Genomic DNA, 25,311 nt, shown 5'->3' on the forward strand with positions numbered 1-25,311 from the left:
GCAACGTGGAGAAGTGCATGCTCGATCGATGATGTGCGCTTAGTCATCGATCGCTCTCTCCACCGACCGCAACAGGCTTCAACGTGCGGGTGCTCGGGCCCGCAAGTGCTACAACGTAGCCCTAGTTCTTATTATTATTAGGGCCCGAGCACCGAATGGTGAGAGGCCCTATTGAATCTGTAAGGATTTTTATTATTATTATTATTATTATTATTATTATTATTTCCCTTTGGGGGGCTTTTTCAGGGTCTAGACATGCTCAAAAAGTTATGAAACTTTGCAGGAAATTCAAGGTCTGCGGATATTTTAGTATTCTGGAGTAATTGGAATTGGGCGTGGCAAAATGGCTCTACAGCGCCCCCTGGAACCAGCCCCTAGGTTTCCACATAACGGATTTTCATCAAAATCTGGATATAGGTGTATTGTGACCAGTCATGAAAAAAAGTCTCATGGAGCATTATGAAAAACGCAACAGGAAGTCCGCCATTTTGCTTTTAGTGGCCATTTTGGCAATATCCCACATTTTTACTTTTACGTACTTGTCCCAGGGCTTTCATCAGATCAACTTCAAATTCAGATGAGTGTCATCACAACAAGATGGAGATAAAAAATGATTGAGGGATTTTTTTTTTATCACACCGTGTGACCGTGGCATGGCGTTAAAAATTGGTTACACGCCATCAAAACACGGGCATCTGTATCTCGGACATACATGTTCCAATCAAGTCCAAACTAGACATGTAAGACAATAGTCCCCGCCTGATGACATCTATGCATAAATGATGACTTAAAACCGCAGCGCCCCCTGGTGGCAACAGGAAATGTCTTGTTTTTTGCTTGTCTTACACTTGGATGAATTTCTCCTCATCCACTGACCTCAACCATGTCAAACTGTATCAAATGGGTCCCAAGACATTGACAATGAAGACATAAGATTACCGTGACTTTTCGTCAAACGCCATATGAATGGCGTGGCATTAAAGTTCATCAACTCGCCGTGAAACACGAAATTGCTGTAACTTCAGTGTTCATGATTCTATCTCTCTCAAACTACATGTGTGTAACAACAGCCCCCCCCTGAAGATATTCATATGGTTTTAAGAAATGGGCGTGGCAAAAAAACTGACCAGCGCCCCCTATAGGGCAACCCCGGCACTACGATGGCCGACATTTATACAAATCTATCGGGACATGTGTCGTTTCATAACAAACAAAAAAATATCTTGGATAGGTATGCTTGACCAAACAGGGAGGCCGCCATTTTGGATTAAGTGGCCATTTTTTTTCCATATTCCACATTTTTACTTGATGCACTTGTCCCAGGGCTTTCATCAGATTAACTTCAAATTAAGATCAGTGCCATCACAACAAGATGGAGATAAAAAGTGATTAAGAGATTGACCTTTCGTCACACCGTGTGACCGTGGCGTGGCGTCTTGAGTTTGATTAAACGCCATCAAAACACGAGGTTCTGTATCTCGGACATACATTGTCCAATCGAGTCCAAACTAGACATGTAAGACAAGGGTGCCATCCTGATGACATCTACACAGAAATTATGACTTGAAATTACAGCGCCCCCTGGTGGCTACAGGAAGTGACATGTTTTATACTTTGATGAACTGCTCCTGGCTGCTTTAAGATATACAGCTCAAATGAGCTCAGTCAAGTCATTGAATCATGGTCAGAATTGTGACGTTTCCTCAAACCGTGTAAACATTGATGTGCGGCGAAGGATTTTCCTTCGCCAAAGGACACGATGTTATCATAACTCCACTGTGCATTGTCCTATCACTACCAAACTTCTGTCACATGGTCAGAGTCCAAGCCTGAACAGCTCTATGTGTCAATATTTCCTCAGTGTCATAGCGCCACCTACTGATTCGCCAGGAAACAGGAAGTACTTTGTTAATCCACTCTGCATTATCCAACCGGCTCCAAACTACTGACCTATGATCACAATACTATTCTGAACAGCTCCACATATAAATATTAGTTCAGGGTCATAGCGCCACCTACTGATCAGTGTGAAAATTAAGTTGTGTTAACATTGTCCAATTGACACAAAATTGCTCACGCTACATCAGAGCGCCTACATGAACAGATATATATGTCTGTGCGTAATAATAGTGATGGCGCCACCTACTGGCAAACCTACTGCCGCAGAGCGCAAAACGCATTTAACGTGGAGAAGTGCATGCTCGATCGATGATGTGCGCTTGGTCATCGATCGCTCTCTCCACCGACCGCAACAGGCTTCAACGTGCGGGTGCTCGGGCCCGCAAGTGCTACAACGTAGCCCTAGTTCTTATTATTCTCCGAACAATGAATTGGCTTTTTGAGGGCTTCAACGTGCTCAAAAAGTTTTTAAACTTTCCAGTAAATTAGAGAGTGGTGAAAATTTACGTAATCTGGAGTATTTGGAAATGGGCGTGGCAAAACGGCTCAACAGCGCCCCCTGGAACCAGCCCTTAGGTTTCCACATAAGCGATTTTCACCAAAATCTAGACACTGGTGTATCGTGACCAGTCATGAAAAAAAGTCTCATGGAGCATTATGAAAAACGCAACAGGAAGTCCGCCATTTTGCTTTTAGTGGCCATTTTGGCAATATCCCACATTTTTACTTTTACGTACTTGTCCCAGGGCTTTCATCAGATCAACTTCAAATTCAGATGAGTGTCATCACAACAAGATGGAGATAAAAAATGATTGAGGGATTTTTTTTTTATCACACCGTGTGACCGTGGCATGGCGTTAAAAATTGGTTACACGCCATCAAAACACGGGCATCTGTATCTCGGACATACATGTTCCAATCAAGTCCAAACTAGACATGTAAGACAATAGTCCCCGCCTGATGACATCTATGCATAAATGATGACTTAAAACCGCAGCGCCCCCTGGTGGCAACAGGAAATGTCTTGTTTTTTGCTTGTCTTACACTTGGATGAATTTCTCCTCATCCACTGACCTCAACCATGTCAAACTGTATCAAATGGGTCCCAAGACATTGACAATGAAGACATAAGATAACCGTGACTTTTCGTCAAACGCCATATGAATGGCGTGGCATTAAAGTTCATCAACTCGCCGTGAAACACGAAATTGCTGTAACTTCAGTGTTCATGATTCTATCTCTCTCAAACTACATGTGTGTAACAACAGCCCCCCCCTGAAGATATTCATATGGTTTTAAGAAATGGGCGTGGCAAAAAAACTGACCAGCGCCCCCTATAGGGCAACCCCGGCACTACGATGGCCGACATTTATACAAATCTATCGGGACATGTGTCGTTTCATAACAAACAAAAAAATATCTTGGATAGGTATGCTTGACCAAACAGGGAGGCCGCCATTTTGGATTAAGTGGCCATTTTTTTTCCATATTCCACATTTTTACTTGATGCACTTGTCCCAGGGCTTTCATCAGATTAACTTCAAATTAAGATTAGTGCCATCACAACAAGATGGAGATAAAAAGTGATTAAGAGATTGACCTTTCGTCACACCGTGTGACCGTGGCGTGGCGTCTTGAGTTTGATTAAACGCCATCAAAACACGAGGTTCTGTATCTCGGACATACATTGTCCAATCGAGTCCAAACTAGACATGTAAGACAAGGGTGCCATCCTGATGACATCTACACAGAAATTATGACTTGAAATTACAGCGCCCCCTGGTGGCTACAGGAAGTGACATGTTTTATACTTTGATGAACTGCTCCTGGCTGCTTTAAGATATACAGCTCAAATGAGCTCAGTCAAGTCATTGAATCAAGGTCAGAATTGTGACATTTCCTCAAACCATGTAAACATTGATGTTTGGCGAAGGATCATCCTTCGCCAAACGACACGATGTTTTCATAAGTCCACTGTGCATTGTCCTATCACTACCAAACTTCTGTCACATGATAAGAGTACAAGCCTGAACAGCTCTATGTGTCAATATTTCCTCAGTGTCATAGCGCCACCTACTGATTCGCCAGGAAACAGGAAGTACTTTGTTAATCCACTCTGCATTATCCAACCGGCTCCAAACTACTGACCTATGATCACAATACTGATCTGAACAGCTCCACATATAAATATTAGTTCAGGGTCATAGCGCCACCTACTGATCAGTGTGAAAATTCAGTTGTGTTAACATTGTCCAATTGACACAAAATTGCTCACGCTACATCAGAGCGCCTACATGAAGAGATCTATATGTCTGTGCGTAATAATAGTGATGGCGCCACCTACTGGCAAACCTACTGCCGCAGAGCGCAAAACGCATGCAACGTGGAGAAGTGCATGCTCGATCGATGATGTGCGCTTGGTCATCGATCGCTCTCTCCACCGACCGCAACAGGCTTCAACGTGCGGGTGCTCGGGCCCGCAAGTGCTACAACGTAGCCCTAGTTAGGGCCCGAGCACCGAATGGTGAGAGGCCCTATTGAATCTGTAAGGATTTTTATTATTATTATTATTATTATTATTTCCCTTTGGGGGGCTTTTTCAGGGTCTAGACATGCTCAAAAAGTTATGAAACTTTGCAGGAAATTCAAAGTCTGCGGATATTTTAGTATTCTGGAGTAATTGGAATTGGGCGTGGCAAAATGGCTCTACAGCGCCCCCTGGAACCAGCCCCTAGGTTTCCACATAACGGATTTTCATCAAAATCTGGATATAGGTGTATCGTGACCAGTCATGAAAAAAAGTCTCATGGAGCATTATGAAAAACGCAACAGGAAGTCCGCCATTTTGCTTTTAGTGGCCATTTTGGCAATATCCCACATTTTTACTTTTACGTACTTGTCCCAGGGCTTTCATCAGATCAACTTCAAATTCAGATGAGTGTCATCACAACAAGATGGAGATAAAAAATGATTGAGGGATTTTTTTTTTATCACACCGTGTGACCGTGGCATGGCGTTAAAAATTGGTTACACGCCATCAAAACACGGGCATCTGTATCTCGGACATACATGTTCCAATCAAGTCCAAACTAGACATGTAAGACAATAGTCCCCGCCTGATGACATCTATGCATAAATGATGACTTAAAACCGCAGCGCCCCCTGGTGGCAACAGGAAATGTCTTGTTTTTTGCTTGTCTTACACTTGGATGAATTTCTCCTCATCCACTGACCTCAACCATGTCAAACTGTATCAAATGGGTCCCAAGACATTGACAATGAAGACATAAGATTACCGTGACTTTTCGTCAAACGCCATATGAATGGCGTGGCATTAAAGTTCATCAACTCGCCGTGAAACACGAAATTGCTGTAACTTCAGTGTTCATGATTCTATCTCTCTCAAACTACATGTGTGTAACAACAGCCCCCCCCTGAAGATATTCATATGGTTTTAAGAAATGGGCGTGGCAAAAAAACTGACCAGCGCCCCCTATAGGGCAACCCCGGCACTACGATGGCCGACATTTATACAAATCTATCGGGACATGTGTCGTTTCATAACAAACAAAAAAATATCTTGGATAGGTATGCTTGACCAAACAGGGAGGCCGCCATTTTGGATTAAGTGGCCATTTTTTTTCCATATTCCACATTTTTACTTGATGCACTTGTCCCAGGGCTTTCATCAGATTAACTTCAAATTAAGATCAGTGCCATCACAACAAGATGGAGATAAAAAGTGATTAAGAGATTGACCTTTCGTCACACCGTGTGACCGTGGCGTGGCGTCTTGAGTTTGATTAAACGCCATCAAGACACGAGGTTCTGTATCTCGGACATACATTGTCCAATCGAGTCCAAACTAGACATGTAAGACAAGGGTGCCATCCTGATGACATCTACACAGAAATTATGACTTGAAATTACAGCGCCCCCTGGTGGCTACAGGAAGTGACATGTTTTATACTTTGATGAACTGCTCCTAGCTGATTTACAATATACAGCTCAAATCAGATCAGTCAAGTCATTAGATCATAGTCAGAATTGTGACGTTTCCTCAAACCGTGTAAACATTGATGTGCGGCGAAGGATTTTCCTTCGCCAAAGGACACGATGTTATCATAACTCCACTGTGCATTGTCCTATCACTACAAAACTTCTGTCACATGGTCAGAGTCCAAGCCTGAACAGCTCTATGTGTCAATATTTCCTCAGTGTCATAGCGCCACCTACTGATTCGCCAGGAAACAGGAAGTACTTTGTTAATCCACTCTGCATTATCCAACCGGCTCCAAACTACTGACCTATGATCACAATACTATTCTGAACAGCTCCACATATAAATATTAGTTCAGGGTCATAGCGCCACCTACTGATCAGTGTGAAAATTAAGTTGTGTTAACATTGTCCAATTGACACAAAATTGCTCACGCTACATCAGAGCGCCTACATGAACAGATATATATGTCTGTGCGTAATAATAGTGATGGCGCCACCTACTGGCAAACCTACTGCCGCAGAGCACAAAACGCATTTAACGTGGAGAAGTGCATGCTCGATCGATGATGTGCGCTTGGTCATCGATCGCTCTCTCCACCGACCGCAACAGGCTTCAACGTGCGGGTGCTCGGGCCCGCAAGTGCTACAACGTAGCCCTAGTTAGGGCCCGAGCACCGAATGGTGAGAGGCCCTATTGAATCTGTAAGGATTTTTATTAGGGCCCGAGCACCGAATGGTGAGAGGCCCTATTGAATCTGTAAGGATTTTTATTATTATTATTATTATTATTATTATTATTATTATTATTTCCCTTTGGGGGGCTTTTTCAGGGTCTAGACATGCTCAAAAAGTTATGAAACTTTGCAGGAAATTCAAGGTCTGCGGATATTTTAGTATTCTGGAGTAATTGGAATTGGGCGTGGCAAAATGGCTCTACAGCGCCCCCTGGAACCAGCCCCTAGGTTTCCACATAACGGATTTTCATCAAAATCTGGATATAGGTGTATCGTGACCAGTCATGAAAAAAAGTCTCATGGAGCATTATGAAAAACGCAACAGGAAGTCCGCCATTTTGCTTTTAGTGGCCATTTTGGCAATATCCCACATTTTTACTTTTACGTACTTGTCCCAGGGCTTTCATCAGATCAACTTCAAATTCAGATGAGTGTCATCACAACAAGATGGAGATAAAAAATGATTGAGGGATTTTTTTTTTATCACACCGTGTGACCGTGGCATGGCGTTAAAAATTGGTTACACGCCATCAAAACACGGGCATCTGTATCTCGGACATACATGTTCCAATCAAGTCCAAACTAGACATGTAAGACAATAGTCCCCGCCTGATGACATCTATGCATAAATGATGACTTAAAACCGCAGCGCCCCCTGGTGGCAACAGGAAATGTCTTGTTTTTTGCTTGTCTTACACTTGGATGAATTTCTCCTCATCCACTGACCTCAACCATGTCAAACTGTATCAAATGGGTCCCAAGACATTGACAATGAAGACATAAGATTACCGTGACTTTTCGTCAAACGCCATATGAATGGCGTGGCATTAAAGTTCATCAACTCGCCGTGAAACACGAAATTGCTGTAACTTCAGTGTTCATGATTCTATCTCTCTCAAACTACATGTGTGTAACAACAGCCCCCCCCTGAAGATATTCATATGGTTTTAAGAAATGGGCGTGGCAAAAAAACTGACCAGCGCCCCCTATAGGGCAACCCCGGCACTACGATGGCCGACATTTATACAAATCTATCGGGACATGTGTCGTTTCATAACAAACAAAAAAATATCTTGGATAGGTATGCTTGACCAAACAGGGAGGCCGCCATTTTGGATTAAGTGGCCATTTTTTTTCCATATTCCACATTTTTACTTGATGCACTTGTCCCAGGGCTTTCATCAGATTAACTTCAATTTAAGATCAGTGCCATCACAACAAGATGGAGATAAAAAGTGATTAAGAGATTGACCTTTTGTCACACCGTGTGACCGTGGCGTGGCGTCTTGAGTTTGATTAAACGCCATCAAAACACGAGGTTCTGTATCTCGGACATACATTGTCCAATCGAGTCCAAACTAGACATGTAAGACAAGGGTGCCATCCTGATGACATCTACACAGAAATTATGACTTGAAATTACAGCGCCCCCTGGTGGCTACAGGAAGTGACATGTTTTATACTTTGATGAACTGCTCCTGGCTGATTTACAATATACAGCTCAAATCAGATCAGTCAAGTCATTAGATCATGGTCAGAATTGTGACGTTTCCTCAAACCGTGTAAACATTGATGTGCGGCGAAGGATTTTCCTTCGCCAAAGGAAACGATGTTATCATAACTCCACTGTGCATTGTCCTATCACTACCAAACTTCTGTCACATGATAAGAGTACAAGCCTGAACAGCTCTATGTGTCAATATTTCCTCAGTGTCATAGCGCCACCTACTGATTCGCCAGGAAACAGGAAGTACTTTGTTAATCCACTCTGCATTATCCAACCGGCTCCAAACTACTGACCTATGATCACAATACTATTCTGAACAGCTCCACATATAAATATTAGTTCAGGGTCCTAGCGCCACCTACTGATCAGTGTGAAAATTAAGTTGTGTTAACATTGTCCGATTGACACAAAATTGCTCACGCTACATCAGAGCGCCCACATGAACAGATATATATGTCTGTGCGTAATAATAGTGATGGCGCCACCTACTGGCAAACCTACTTACAGAGCGCAAAACGCATGCAACGTGGAGAAGTGCATGCTCGATCGATGATGTGCGCTTGGTCATCGATCGCTCTCTCCACCGACCGCAACAGGCTTCAACGTGCGGGTGCTCGGGCCCGCAAGTGCTACAACGTAGCCCTAGTTATTATTATTTCCCTTTCGGGGGCTTTTTCAGGGTCTAAACATGCTCAAAAAGTTGTGAAACTTTGCAGGAAATTCAAGGTCTGCGGACAATTTAGTATTCTGGAGTAATTTGAATTGGGCGTGGCAAAATGGCTCAACAGCGCCCCCTGGAACCAGCCCCTAGGTTTCCACATAAGCGATTTTCACCAAAATCTAGACACTGGTGTAACGTGACTAATCATAGAAAAAAGTCTATTGGAGCATTATGAAAAATGCAACAGGAAGCCCGCCATTTTGAATTTAGTGGCCATTTTGGCCAAATTCCACATTTTTACTTTAATGTACTTGTCGTAGAGCTTTCATCAGATCAACTTAAAAATTAGACGGGTGTCATCACAACAAGATTGAGAAAAAAATTGATCAACGGAATTTTTTTCCGTCACTTCGTGTGACCGTGGCGTGAAGTCAAAATTTGGTTCCACGCCATCAAAACACGTGCATCTGTATCTCGCACATACATGGTCCAATCAAGTCCAAACTAGTCATGTAAGACAAGAGTCCCGGCTTGATGACATCTACACAGAAATAATGACTTAAAATCACAGCGCCCCCTGGTGGCACCAGGAAATGTCTTGTTTTTTGCTTGTCTTACACTTGGATGTATTCCTCCTCATCCACTGATCTCAACCATGTCAAACTGTATCAAATGGGTCTCAAGACATTGATAATGAAGGCATAAGATAACTGTGACTTTTCGTCAAACGCCATATTAATGGCGTTGCATCAAAGTTCATCACCTCGCCGTGAAGCACGAAATTGCTTTAACTTCAGTGTTCATGGTTCTATCTCACTCAAACTACATGTGTGCAACAACATCCCCCCCCTGAAGATTTTCATATGGTTTTAAGGAATGGGCGTGGCAAAATAACTGACTAGCGCCCCCTAACGGGCAGCCCCGGCACTACAATTGGCCGACATGTACAAAAATCGATTTGGGCATGTGTCTTTTCATAACAAACAAATAAGTCTCTTGGATAGATATGCTAGACTAAACAGGAAGCCCGCCATTTTGGATTTAGTGGCCATTTTAGCCATATTCCACATTTTTACTTTGATTTACTTGTCGTAGAGCTTTCATCAGATCAACTTCAAATTCAGATGAGTGTCATCAGAACAAGATTGAGATAAAAACTGATTAAGGGATTTTTTTCCCTTCACACCGTGTGACCGTGGCGTGGCGTTAAAATTTGGTTACACGCCATCAAAACACGAGCATCTGTATTTCGAACATACATGGTCCAATCAAGTCCAAACTAGACATGCAAGACAAGAGTTCCGGCTTGATGACATCTACACAGAAATTATGACTTGAAATCACAGCGCCCCCTGGTGGCAACATGAAGTGACATGTTTTATTCTTTGATGAACTGCTCCTTGCTGCTTTAAGATATACAGCTCAAATGAGCTCAGTCAAGTCATTGAATCAAGGTCAGAATTGTGACATTTCCTCAAACCATTTAAACGTTGAGGTGGGGCGAAGGATCATCCTTCGCCAAAGGACACGATGTTTGCATAAGTCCACTGTGCATTGTCCTATCACTACCAAACTTCTGTCACAGGATAAGAGTACAAGCCTGAACAGCTCTATGTGTCAATATTTCCTCAGTGTCATAGCGCCACCTACTGATTCGCCAGGAAACAGGAAGTACTTTGTTAATCCACTCTGCATTATCCAACCGGCTCCAAACTACTGACCTATGATCACAATACTGATCTGAACAGCTCCACATATAAATATTAGTTCAGGGTCAGAGCGCCACCTACTGATCAGTGTGAAAATTAAGTTGTGTTAACATTGTCCGATTGACACAAAATTGCTCACGCTACATCAGAGCGCCTACATGAACAGATATATATGTCTGTGCGTAATAATAGTGATGGCGCCACCTACTGGCAAACCTACTGCCGCAGAGCGCAAAACGCATTTAACGTGGAGAAGTGCATGCTCGATCGATGATGTGCGCTTGGTCATCGATCGCTCTCTCCACCGACCGCAACAGGCTTCAACGTGCGGGTGCTCGGGCCCGCAAGTGCTACAACGTAGCCCTAGTTCTTATTATTCTCCGAACAATGAATTGGCTTTTTGAGGGCTTCAACGTGCTCAAAAAGTTTTTAAACTTTCCAGTAAATTAGAGAGTGGTGAAAATTTACGTAATCTGGAGTATTTGGAAATGGGCGTGGCAAAACGGCTCAACAGCGCCCCCTGGAACCAGCCCTTAGGTTTCCACATAAGCGATTTTCACCAAAATCTAGACACTGGTGTATCGTGACCAGTCATGAAAAAAAGTCTCATGGAGCATTATGAAAAACGCAACAGGAAGTCCGCCATTTTGCTTTTAGTGGCCATTTTGGCAATATCCCACATTTTTACTTTTACGTACTTGTCCCAGGGCTTTCATCAGATCAACTTCAAATTCAGATGAGTGTCATCACAACAAGATGGAGATAAAAAATGATTGAGGGATTTTTTTTTTATCACACCGTGTGACCGTGGCATGGCGTTAAAAATTGGTTACACGCCATCAAAACACGGGCATCTGTATCTCGGACATACATGTTCCAATCAAGTCCAAACTAGACATGTAAGACAATAGTCCCCGCCTGATGACATCTATGCATAAATGATGACTTAAAACCGCAGCGCCCCCTGGTGGCAACAGGAAATGTCTTGTTTTTTGCTTGTCTTACACTTGGATGAATTTCTCCTCATCCACTGACCTCAACCATGTCAAACTGTATCAAATGGGTCCCAAGACATTGACAATGAAGACATAAGATAACCGTGACTTTTCGTCAAACGCCATATGAATGGCGTGGCATTAAAGTTCATCAACTCGCCGTGAAACACGAAATTGCTGTAACTTCAGTGTTCATGATTCTATCTCTCTCAAACTACATGTGTGTAACAACAGCCCCCCCCTGAAGATATTCATATGGTTTTAAGAAATGGGCGTGGCAAAAAAACTGACCAGCGCCCCCTATAGGGCAACCCCGGCACTACGATGGCCGACATTTATACAAATCTATCGGGACATGTGTCGTTTCATAACAAACAAAAAAATATCTTGGATAGGTATGCTTGACCAAACAGGGAGGCCGCCATTTTGGATTAAGTGGCCATTTTTTTTCCATATTCCACATTTTTACTTGATGCACTTGTCCCAGGGCTTTCATCAGATTAACTTCAAATTAAGATTAGTGCCATCACAACAAGATGGAGATAAAAAGTGATTAAGAGATTGACCTTTCGTCACACCGTGTGACCGTGGCGTGGCGTCTTGAGTTTGATTAAACGCCATCAAAACACGAGGTTCTGTATCTCGGACATACATTGTCCAATCGAGTCCAAACTAGACATGTAAGACAAGGGTGCCATCCTGATGACATCTACACAGAAATTATGACTTGAAATTACAGCGCCCCCTGGTGGCTACAGGAAGTGACATGTTTTATACTTTGATGAACTGCTCCTGGCTGCTTTAAGATATACAGCTCAAATGAGCTCAGTCAAGTCATTGAATCAAGGTCAGAATTGTGACATTTCCTCAAACCATGTAAACATTGATGTTTGGCGAAGGATCATCCTTCGCCAAACGACACGATGTTTTCATAAGTCCACTGTGCATTGTCCTATCACTACCAAACTTCTGTCACATGATAAGAGTACAAGCCTGAACAGCTCTATGTGTCAATATTTCCTCAGTGTCATAGCGCCACCTACTGATTCGCCAGGAAACAGGAAGTACTTTGTTAATCCACTCTGCATTATCCAACCGGCTCCAAACTACTGACCTATGATCACAATACTGATCTGAACAGCTCCACATATAAATATTAGTTCAGGGTCATAGCGCCACCTACTGATCAGTGTGAAAATTCAGTTGTGTTAACATTGTCCAATTGACACAAAATTGCTCACGCTACATCAGAGCGCCTACATGAAGAGATCTATATGTCTGTGCGTAATAATAGTGATGGCGCCACCTACTGGCAAACCTACTGCCGCAGAGCGCAAAACGCATGCAACGTGGAGAAGTGCATGCTCGATCGATGATGTGCGCTTGGTCATCGATCGCTCTCTCCACCGACCGCAACAGGCTTCAACGTGCGGGTGCTCGGGCCCGCAAGTGCTACAACGTAGCCCTAGTTATTATTATTTCCCTTTCGGGGGCTTTTTCAGGGTCTAGACATGCTCAAAAAGTTGTGAAACTTTGCAGGAAATTCAAGGTCTGCGGACAATTTAGTATTCTGGAGTAATTTGAATTGGGCGTGGCAAAATGGCTCAACAGCGCCCCCTGGAACCAGCCCCTAGGTTTCCACATAAGCGATTTTCCCCAAAATCTAGACAACGTGACTAATCATAGAAAAAAGTCTATTGGAGCATTATGAAAAATGCAACAGGAAGCCCGCCATTTTGGATTTAGTGGCCATTTTGGCCAAATTCCACATTTTTACTTTAATGTACTTGTCGTAGAGCTTTCATCAGATCAACTTAAAAATTAGACGGGTGTCATCACAACAAGATTGAGAAAAAAAATGATCAACGGAATTTTTTTCCGTCACTTCGTGTGACCGTGGCGTGAAGTCAAAATTTGGTTCCACGCCATCAAAACACGTGCATCTGTATCTCAAACATACATGGTCCAATCAAGTCCAAACTAGACATGTAAGAGAAGAGTCCCGGCCTGATGACATCTACTCAGAAATAATGACTTAAAATCACAGCGCCCCCTGGTGGCACCAGGAAATGTCTTGTTTTTTGCTTGTCTTACACTTGGATGTATTCCTCCTCATCCACTGACCTCAACCATGTCAAACTGTACCAAATGGGTCTCAAGACATTGATAATGAAGGCATAAGATAACTGTGACTTTTCGTCAAACGCCATATTAATGGCGTGGCATCAAAGTTCATCACCTCGCCGTGAAACACGAAATTGCTTTAACTTCAGGGTTCATGGTTCTATCTCACTCAAACTACATGTGTGCAACAACATCCCCCCCCTGAAGATTTTCATATGGTTTTAAGGAATGGGCGTGGCAAAATAACTGACTAGCGCCCCCTAACGGGCAGCCCCGGCACTACGCTTGGCCGACATGTACAAAAATCGATTTGGGCATGTGTCTTTTCATAACAAACAAATAAGTCTCTTGGATAGATATGCTAGACTAAACAGGAAGCCCGCCATTTTGGATTTAGTGGCCATTTTGGCCAAATTCCACATTTTTACTTTAATGTACTTGTCGTAGAGCTTTCATCAGATCAACTTAAAAATTAGACGGGTGTCATCACAACAAGATTGAGAAAAAAAATGATCAACGGAATTTTTTTCCGTCACTTCGTGTGACCGAGGCGTGAAGTCAAAATTTGGTTCCACGCCATCAAAACACGTGCATCTGTATCTCAAACATACATGGTCCAATCAAGTCCAAACTAGACATGTAAGAGAAGAGTCCCGGCCTGATGACATCTACACAGAAATAATGACTTAAAATCACAGCGCCCCCTGGTGGCACCAGGAAATGTCTTGTTTATTTTGAATTCTAAGTTACAGTCATCTGCGTAGTATTCAGCATATTACATTCTTAGTGGACCATCACTCACATAGCAAGTGTCTTGGTACAAATTTGTCCTGGGCCACGAGAAGACCAGAAGTGATGGATCATTTCCTGAAGTGGCCCACATCCGTGTGCTATCTGGGTTGTGAATTAACCTGAAAGAATCTTCTGTTTCAGATTCACCTGTTGTTGAGATAAAGGTCATTTCACTTGGGTCCTTTTTCCAGATAAGCCGAGGAAGACGAGCATTTCTGTCAGTGGCTCTTCTGATAAACAAGTGAAAGTTGGTGGTTCTCTCACGTTAACCTGTGACACTGATGCCAATCCTGCCCCGACGACTTACTCCTGGTCCCGCAGCAAAAATCAACAAACTGACTCTTGGTGGAAGAACACAGACAGACGAGAGCTGAGTTTAACAATACAAAGAGCAGATGAAGCTTGTTACAGATGCAGCTCCTCAAACCGCATTGGTGGAGGGGATGTGAGTCAACCAGTGTGCATACAAGTACTGTGTAAGTACTATGATGTTTCCAGTTATTTTTACATGAATTAATATACTTTTGTCATCTGCTTCCAGCTTGTGTGTGAAATGTCAGCCTCTGCTCTCGTTTTGAGGTAATTTCATTAGGGGGTGTGCCCGATTATCCAATAGGTGAGCATGATGCAGTTATGGGGTATTTTTGATGCTCTGGGAGTATCTGCTGACGAGGAGTTTAGGAGCTTCAGGAGAGGAGCTCCCTTTACCACAGATTGTTGGATTTGCTGTTCAGCAGAACTTTTCATTTACAAAAAAAGCTGTGTAACCCATAATAGAGGGATGAAAAACAATAAAATCATATTGTCCCTTCTTTAAAGAAGATTCTGCTTCCTCTCTACAGACCCGCCCACTGAACCTAAACTGTCTATGAGTTCTGAGGTCACAGAAGGTCAGACCATCACCATCAACTGCACTGTTGAAAGTTTTTATATTTGATTAAGTTCTGTAGAGCTTGGAAAATATGAATAAACTACCAGACCCTATATAAAGTCATTTAATCTATAAATGATCAATAATAATGATCCAGTAATGTTAAGTGGTGCCACTCTGCCATTTAATGAAAACTCATGATAAACAATTGTTATGGAAATCATTAGAAAAAAGTTATACAATTATCTCTCTGAAGCTGAATACACTTCTACAAATTGGCCCAAGGTGCAAACCACGAAATAGATTCACACAATGAGCGAAGAGCTCAGGAAAACCAATATATTTATACACGACAAGCTCCTCCTCCCATGGAGCAAAAGGTATCCAATCAGCTGCTTCGATGTCTGATGAGATTGATCAGACGTCCCTTCTGCATCTCTCACAGGCGCCTTGTCTCTGTTTACGTGACAATGACCCTCGTCCTGTATACAACACAGAGACCCCCACAGCCTCCTGCTTCAGACACTTAAGGGAGCCCTGCAGTGAACCATTTGCAGAGACACCCAAGTCTCCCAGGACGCAATACACATCTAAGTTCTAAGTTCCTCCAAGCAAACCCCCTTAAGTTTCAAGTTTACCCAGAGAACACATTTGTCAATACATTCCTCTACTCCACATGTCTGTTCTTTCATTAAACAAACCCAGATACAGAAATTCCCATTACTCTACTGTGCTGCTTATTTAAATTATGAATTCAGGGCCTATACTTGTAATGGAGTAGTTTTGTACTGCGATATTTCTACGTTTACTTTAATCTCTCCAATTCTTCAAATTCTTCAAAAAAAGATTAAAATATAATTATGTTGATATGAAGCCTTCTGACTTTAAGCAGTTATAGGTTTTCCTATAATATAATTTCCGGTGTCATGCAATTAATTGTTTTCACAGATTTGCATGTCATTGTTCTCCCTAGTCCACTGTCTCCAAACTTACCCTGATGAAATAAATAAAAAAAAAAACAATATTATGCAGGCTCATTCTATATTATAAAGACCATAATATTAGGATCAGTGGTTAAATCTGACAGTTCTCTGTTTTCTATTTTTTGGTTACTGCAGACAGTCCCAATAATGTGACAGTTCAAGCCAATCCTCGTGTTGGGGTGAATGAAATGTGTCGTTGACACTGAGGAAAGAAAAACAATAAAATCATAATGTGCCTTCTTTAAAGAAGATTCTGCTTCCTCTCTACAGACCCGCCCACTGAACCTAAACTGTCTATGAGGTCTGAGGTCAGAGAAGGTTGGACCATCACCATCAGCTGCACTGTTGAAAGTTTCCCACAGTCAACTCTCACCTTGATGAAGACCTACCTAAATCCTCAGTCTTTAATAATCACTGAAAATAATCTTAATTCACGACCCATCAACTCTCTCTACCACACGTTTACTGTGACTTCAGCCGACGCTGGCTGGTACTTCTGCCGTGCCCAGAACACTGAGGGCTCAAAGGACAGCAAGCAGCAGAAGTTGGTGGTGAAATGTGAGTGTTTCAGCTGCGGCTTTTTTTTAAACAAACAAATCAAACAAAATCTTCCATAAAAAATCTATTGTTCCAGAAGAAAATTTCTCATGTATTTTTTCATTGGTCCAGTTTTTTCATTTAGTATTACTTCTGACAGTTGAAAAAACAGCACCTGAGAAATGAATGACTTAAAGGACCCATATTATGCCCATTTTACCATAGTTGATATGGTTCCTTGGGGTCTTAATGAAATGTCTGTAACATATCCCCCCCCCCCCCCCCCCCCCCCTCTCACCCTCCCCCCTCGTCCCTCCTTCACTAGATACAAGTGCCCAGATTTTTAGCTATCCATTACCTCTGTAGAAATATGGCTACTGGAGACGAATATACAATCTTGCAACCATATCATTTCGAACCAGAGTCAGGTTGGCCAAAGCCTGGCTGCGAGAGACCCAGCACCCGAGCTCCCCAGCGCAGACCCGCAGTGGGAGAAGTGGGAGCTGGAGCTGGCGCAGCAGCAGCATCCGTTGAACACTGTTGAGTCGCAGTTAGAGGTGTCCCGGGGGTCTCTGCCTCGACGATCGGCATGTTTATGGGGCCACTTAGATCTCTGACGGGTAGCAGCAGCGAGCTAACGCTAGAAGGGGAGCCGGGCCGTCTCTCCCCGGAGCCGGTGAGATGATGTAGGGGATGGTACAAGGCCATGTAGCGAGACTCCCTACATGGGCATGGTTGGAACATTACGTATTTTTCAGTCGTAATCCCATTCAACGCCATCTAGCGTATCAATTCTGACCTAGAGGAACCACAACAAATCACGGGAGCTTTTGGGACGGTAGTCATGCCAGATATACCCAAATTAACATGTAGAAGCACTACAAAAGTGGAATTTTAATAATATGTCCCCTTTAAAGTAATTAAATCTATGTTATTCTTCCACCAGGGTAAAGTATAATTCTGTTTAATTGAACAGGTTTGCATTTTATTGTGCTCCCTATAGTCCACTATCTCCAAACTTATCTTGATTTACACCGTGATGAAATAAAAAAACATATATTATTCAGGGGCATTCTACATTATAAAGACCATTATATTAGAAATTGGTTAAATCTGACAGTTCTCTGTTTTCTATATGTTTGGTTACTGCAGACAGTCCCAAACATGTGACAGTTCAAGCCAATCCTGGACTTGATGTAAAGGAAAATGTGTCGTTGACACTGAGCTGTTCTGCTGAGTCCAACCCACCAGTGAGCTCTGTCACCTGGAGGAAGACGACTGATGGGAGAGAGGAAATCATCCAACATTTTTGGACTCAGACTAAGACCTTCACGGTGAATTCAGCCAGTCCCTCTGACAGTGGACTGTACAGCTGTGAAGCCACCAACTACATTGGAAGTGGAAAGTCACAGCCAGCTGAGGTTAAAGTCAGATGTGAGTAGAATGATGCACTTGTGATGGTGAATGGATAAACAAGGAGGATATATTCTACATTACTGTGTATAAAGTAAATACTGATCAGACGTGCTGGTTCAAAAAAGAAGAAAACCTTACTCCACAATGTCAAAAAAAACACAGGGTTCTTTTAAATATGGTGTAAATTAATTAATTAGTTAAACTTATGCAACATTTCTTTTAAGTGAAAACGTCTATTTCAACATGACTAAAGTGGCCTGTTGTCATAACTTGATTTATTTAACTTACACTTCTCAAAACAACGTTACAAAGTGCTTCCAAATAACAAAAAAAGTTGAAACACATCGAAATACGCATATATTTTAAAAACAAACAAAAAAATTTGTCTAAAAATAAAAAAATAAAAAAATTAACACTAGACCTACGTAAAATCAGTGAATGAACTAAGATAAAAGTATGTGTTCAGCTCCTGACTCAGTCTGCTGTATGTCCTCGTTCAGGCTGTTTCAGAGCCTCAGGGCTCTTGTTTCAAAAGCTTTGTCCCCCAACTTTGTCTTTGTGTATTGATTTAATTTGATTTCTGAACGAAATCCTCTGCATAGTATTCATAATATTACATTCTTAGTGGACGTCACTCACATAGCAAGTGTCTTGGTCCAGATTTGTCCTGGGCCAAGAGAAGACCAGAAGTGATGGATCATTTCCTGAAGTGGCCCACATCCGTGTGCTATCTGGGTTGTGAATTAACTTAAAGAATCTTCTGCTTCAGATTCACCTGTTGTTGAGATAAAGGTCATTTCACTTGGGTCCTTTTTCCAGATAAGCCGAGGAAGACGAGCATTTCAGTCAGTGGCTCTTCTGATAACCAAGTGAAAGTTGGTTGTTCTCTCACGTTAACCTGTGACACCGAAGCCACTTTGTTTTTCAACCAAAAGTACAATTTTCTCATGTATTTTTTCTGTCGTCCAGTTTTTTTCCATTAATTTTTACTTCTGACATTTGAAACAACAGCACCTGATAAATTAATTAAATAAAGTACTTAAATCTCTGTAATTCTTCCACCAGGATAATTCTGTTAAGTTGAAGCCTTGTGACTTTACGCAGGTGTACATATTTTCTTATAGATTCATTTCTGGTGTCATTGTGTATTACAATGTATTGTTTTCAAAGGTTTGTATGTTATTGTGCTACCTAGTCCACTCTCTCCAAACATTCTATATTATAAAGATCATTATATTGGACAGTGATTAAATCTGACATTTCTCTATTTTCTATATCTTTGGTTACTGCAGACAGTCCCAAACATGTGACAGTTCAAGCCAATCCTGGTCTTGATGTGAATGAAAATGTGTTGTTGACACTGAGCTGTTCTGCCGAGTCCAACCCACCAGTGAGCTCTGTCACCTGGAGGAAGACGACTGATGGGAGAGAGGAAATCATCCAACAGACTCAGACTCAGACCTTCAGGGTGAATTCAGCCAGTCCCTCTGACAGTGGACTGTACAGCTGTGAAGCCACCAATGACATTGGAAGAGGAAAGTCACAGCCAGCTGAGGTTAAAGTCAGATGTGAGTAGAATGATGCACTTGTGATGGTGAATGGATAAACAAGGAGGATATATTCTACGTTACTTTGTTTAAAGTAAATTCTGATCAGACGTGCTGGTTCCAAAAAGAAGAAAACATTACTCCACAATGTGATGTCATTCAAAATAAGGTTTAGCAAACCTGATCAGAAATTAATAAATAAAAAAATGGAACACTTACCTAAAATCAGTGGCTGTTAGGGTTAACCCTTTGCTAGGAAGAGAAATTGCTCAGAGAAAAATTGAAAGTTTCATCAGGAGAATCTAAAGCCAGTCTGTTTTATCTTTTATTGTTTCAATGCCCATTAACTGGTGCGAAAATACGTTTCACATTCTTCTCAGTCTGGTTTTAAAGAGCAGCAATAATGACACTTCACTTGTTGTGTATTTCATGTTTGATCTTTGATGATGTTCAGAAAATGACGTTGTCTTTTCTCCTGAATTTCCCGGCTAGTTTCTTCAAAACACACACACATCACGCAGTCGGCAGAGAAGCAGGAGCTTGACGGGAGGAGCTCCGTGATGCTGAGCTGCTTCAGTCACAGCTTTCCCCCAGTCCAACACTACTCATGGTACAGGAAGAGTCAGGGAGAGGAACAGGATGAACTTGTGTCCGAGCATCAAAACCACACAGTGTACTCAAACCAGTCAGGAGTCTACTACTGCATCGCAAAAAATGTAGTAGATCAAAGTTTGTCTGATCCCGTCCATCTGTTTGAACGTGAGTGAATTTCAAGGTCTTATAACTGTGTGTTTTATTGCTCAGGAGACATGTGGGAGGTTTATATCAGATCATGTTTTCTGGTTGTCTGTCTGTACGTCCCATTTCCTACATCCTTCGCACAAACACACAATAAGAATCAAGGAGTAAATGATTTGATTTCGGTAATCAAAGGTGAAGCTCGATATGATGCTCTCTCTCTTTTAGCCACAGGAAACTATCTGGACATCCTGAAGTTCCTCGTTCCTGCTCTACTTGTCCTGATGATCATCATTTTAATCGTCATAGTTTTAAGGTGAATGAATCAGAAGTGCATTTGATTAAATAAAAACATTTCAGAGATGGTCCGGCATGTGTAACCACATCATGTCCCTCTATGTTTTCAGACTCAGGAGGAAAAAATCTATTCAACAAGGAACAACAAACGCCAAATCCCCTTCTGGATTTTCGGAGCAGTTGAGTCGTCCAGACGCCCCTGAACACCAGCCTCTTCCAGACAGCACGTACGACCACACCCACTCAACACACTGTCCCCACCCAGGACAAGGATCATCATGTGGGACAGAGTCAGACATGGACTGCTGCTCATGCTATAGTCAAAGCATCCATTTATGTTCTATATCCTCCGACATGAATAGCACAATGAAAGTCTGCCCTGTTATTTATAAAAGTCATTCACTCTATCTACCTTTTATATTCCACAGGCCTCCGACCGACATCAACCTTGTTTACAGCATTTTGAATCTGCCCCAGGTGAGTCCCGGGTTGAGACACTTTAAACTAGAAAACAATAAGTTAAAACAATCATATATGGAGACTTTAGTAAAACTCAAAAAGATTTATATTAAAAAGAGTTTAATTCAAAGTGTCTGGTCATGGTGGCCTGTTGTTAGAACCGTGTCTTAGCACAATAGATTTTTAAATTATTTAACTACCAGTTGTTGAAACTTCAACATTTATATCTAATTGGCTTTATGTATATTGAAATCGTAGGAAACAGTGATTAAGGAGAGTACAAGTTTAACATTCAGGATATTTAAGCCTCTGCCTCATCACTTCTAACCTGTTACAGCTGTAAAACTACTGATTCTTCTAAATACTCTAAAGCGGGGGTTTTCCACTGGTTTTGTCCCAGGGACCACCATTCTGACTAGAAAGTAACCCGCGGCCCACTGATGTGCTTACGCGCGCGTGCCTACGTGTGTGTGTGTGCGTGCGTGCATGTGGATAGAAGGAAGTTTTGACATTTGGTTTTCCATGTTGGCTTTATTTAAAAACCTCAAACAAATCTAGATATTTTGTCGTCGCCAGGCTTTTAAACTTGAACTCGCCTCCGGCGATTGGACAAGCGTGTTTGTTGATCCAGGATTTGAGAAGGAATAATTAGACACTTATACATGAAGTTCTGGAAATTGAACATTTATTGTATTCACTGAAATACTTACAGAGAGTCTCTGGGGTTCTGCCGGACACGTCACCAGGTTCACTGGATCATGTCGAGAAGATTCCCCGTTCAATCCTAAGTCCACAGTATATATAATCAGACACAGGGTGGGCACAGAGGCGGTTCTTTTTCTTTGAGGGAATTCATCTGGCCAGTTATTGGCCAGATGTATACTGTTTCCTCAAAGTGCAGTTTTTTGCAAGCACATCACTTTCAACTGACCAGGTGTCCCACCACTGTGGCCTTGGCAAACAGGGAGCCTGCCACAGTGGAGAGACCCAGCAGATAATACTTTTCCGGAGGATTTCATATCTTTTTCTCACCATATTTCATGAAGCACCTTATTGTATTAGTTCTGGCACGTCCTCTCTCTTTTCTGAGCATCCGTGCTTTCATTATTTCAAATCTCAAGATGAATTTCCATCACACACTTTTCTCCGAATTGTATTTTGGGTCAGATTGACATTCAGGTTGACACCTGCTCTTTCTGTGGTCGTGCTCTGGGCCTGACCCTGCGTCTGAGTCAAAAAGATTATACATCATTCTAACTAAAAGTAACTGTTGTAGCATTATTGATTATATGGATTATACAGCTAATATTTGTTCACAGGATATAGGTAAAATATAATCACAAGATACAGAGAAACATAGATATCTCAACAATATCTACTTAACAAATCTAGAAAAATCTGTGCAAAAAACAACGAAAATGGTTGATTTTCAGTGTTTACGAATTGAAAACAAAATTAAAATGCAGTTTGTAGTTGTACTGCATCTCAGAACCATATGTACATCAATATATAACGTTCATGACTTAAATGTACAGACATGTAGCTGACATGTTGAGAGAACGTGAGAGTAACGGTGATCAATAACAATCATGGTTTGTGCCAACTGTAGGGGCGTGCTTAGGCCCGATTTAAGCTTGTCTATTCATTCTGTTGGGAGAACTGCTACTCGATAGACGTAAGTGTTATAACTCTCCTAAGAAATTGTTTCTCAACCAGCGAACGTGGTAAAGTTGACTGTTATTGCAATTAATTGTTTTGGCTATTATGCCAATTCATTTTTCTCATTACAAAGTATTTTTTTCCGCTCTTTTGTTTTATTTAATATTGTCATTATTAATGCTGCCCTTTTGGGCCTTCTTTTTGGGAAAACAAAAATTTCCATCACACAAACTACATCTCCAACACCTCCTGAGAGTTTTTCTACCTAGGTCAACCGCTCTTGTACATCTCTCTTTAACACGCATGCACAGGGGAAAACTACCTGCAGTTTCCAGCCCCAAGCCGGTTTCAAGGTTCCCCTCATCACCTTTATATTATTTTAGACATATTTTTCCTATTTTAGATATTTTTCACGATATTCAAGAGTAATCTGGAAATGTGTTGAAATATCAAAGTTAATTTCACAGACCCCCTGCAATGCCGTCACGGACCACCAGGGGGCCTCGGACCCCTGGTTGAAAACCCCTGCTCTAAAGTCATAATTTCAATAATATGTTATCAAATATGTTTTAATGGTGATATTACAAATCATCCAAAGTCCCAGAATCTGTTATTTGTTTTATTTTGAGAACACACGATGCAAGGATCTGAAACAAGACAACAACATGTGCACATCATTTTTAAAAATTATCAATAAAATAATCTATCAGGATATCTTCAACCCTCAAATTGACCATGTAGAGCTACTGCCTTCCATCTTCTATCATCAGTATTAATCTGGCTCTACAGGCAGATGTGTCTTGTACTGTTCAAGCTGTTGCTTTTCCCTCCTTGTTCTTCCATATCCTGCCCTCACTGTTTGCCCTGTCAGTAGCTGTCTATCAGTGCACTTATATCTCAGTATACTGGGACCATTATATAAAAGACAACCTGTACAGCATCCATTTTAGAGCATGAATGAAGCGATTCAGTTGCTGCTTGATAATCAATGATGTTTTTTGCTCAGGTCGCCCCTCAACAAAACCCCACAAGACGGCAAGCTGGAAACACCAAGGAGGATTCTGTCAACTACGCTCCTCTGAACTTTAAGAATAATCTGAAGTGAGAATTTAATCTTTGTGTTACAATACCAGAACAACAAAGTCGTTATTAATCAGCACATGTCATGTTGATATTTGTTTTTCAAGGAAGAAGCAAAGAAAGGTGGAAGAAGACCCTGTGTATGCGAAGGTGTCCAAGCCAACGCGAGTTAAAAAGGTCAGGAACCGTGACCTCTCATTTCTTTATATCAGTCCGTATATTTTGCTATTAGGTGAATTTAATCCAGAAATTGTAGCACAAATAAACTTTAAACTACCTTCACTCTCATCCTAGAAGGAACCAGAGAGCCTGCAGGACTATGAAAACATTAGTGATGCAGCTTCACATGCACCAACATCTCCAAATCTATTTGACGACCACACCAGTGAAGGTGAAGTGGAACTCCACTATTCAAAGGTGAGATTCACAGCGACGCCCCGACGTCAGACGACCAACAGAGACTCCAGCAGCTCAGAAGAAGATGAGAGTCTTTACTCTAACGTCAGGATTTGACCCGAGATGTTCTCGTCCTGCTTTTTACAGCTACCTCGGGCCTGAGGAAGTTTATATTCACAATAAGTCATCACAGAGAGTCTGAAGAGTTCATGTGTTCAATCTTGTTGCCAGTTGGAGTATTTTAAAATGAGTTAGCAAGAAGGCACAGAAGTTACATTACTGAGCTAAAATATAATATATACATATTTGAAAATGTTAATTAATGGTTCTGGGGGAAAAAGCGAACTCAGCCAAATGTGAGGGATAAATGTTTAAAGTACTTATTTTGAAACTTAAAATGTAAATAATGTGAGGGTAAAATTATTGTATTAATAACTTTTGATATAATCTATATATACATAAATTACATGCAGTTGGACAAGAAATGCTGAGAATCACTGCTGAATGTTTTTTGTGTGCTTTCCAGTGTTGTGAACTTAATCCAAACCCACACACCTGAAATGTAAATATCCTGTTGCTCAAAATAAAATGAAATATGTTGGAACAAATGATGAACTTTCTTTCTTTGTATTCAACAGCACAGTTATATAACACTAATACTGCCCTGAGTGGGAACAGTGGGAACACTGGTCCTTCTCTCTCATCATCACCACCTTTCTGTCTTTCTCTCTTGGGCTTGACTTCAGCCTCTTGTTCCTTCCCAAAGGAAAGTGTGTCTGAAGAAATCTCTTCATTTGAGTCTCAGTGAAGAAACACAACAACCCAGCTCAGATATTTACATTGTAACAGTGCAGAGTAGATTCTGTCCATCAATTCACTGATTGGCCTTGTGTTGTAAGAGTAGA

The 25,311-nt window shown here is 41.6% G+C and overlaps 2 protein-coding genes across 3 annotated transcripts in view; both read left to right on the plus strand.

Annotated features, from left to right (window-relative positions):
- LOC128450141 (B-cell receptor CD22) overlaps window positions 1–25,311 on the plus strand; it is a 66,965-nt gene that overhangs the window by 19,431 nt on the left and 22,223 nt on the right. The window lies entirely within an intron of this gene.
- LOC128450156 (uncharacterized) lies at window positions 19,208–25,014 on the plus strand. Of its 2 annotated transcripts, XM_053433661.1 has the most exons (8): window positions 19,208–19,798; window positions 20,270–20,536; window positions 20,744–20,831; window positions 20,923–21,039; window positions 21,241–21,289; window positions 23,937–24,031; window positions 24,118–24,187; window positions 24,305–25,014. In XM_053433661.1, exons 2-8 carry the CDS (start codon window positions 20,338–20,340, stop codon window positions 24,521–24,523), a joined length of 837 nt encoding a protein of 278 aa, XP_053289636.1. In that variant the 5' UTR covers window positions 19,208–19,798; window positions 20,270–20,337; the 3' UTR covers window positions 24,524–25,014. The 2 variants fall into 2 exon arrangements, with proteins under 2 accessions (XP_053289636.1, XP_053289635.1); XM_053433660.1 differs by having other exon boundaries at window positions 20,923–21,289.

This window comes from Pleuronectes platessa, chromosome 10 (genome assembly GCF_947347685.1).
Source record: "Pleuronectes platessa chromosome 10, fPlePla1.1, whole genome shotgun sequence".
NCBI classification, from domain to species: Eukaryota; Metazoa; Chordata; class Actinopteri; order Pleuronectiformes; family Pleuronectidae; genus Pleuronectes; species Pleuronectes platessa.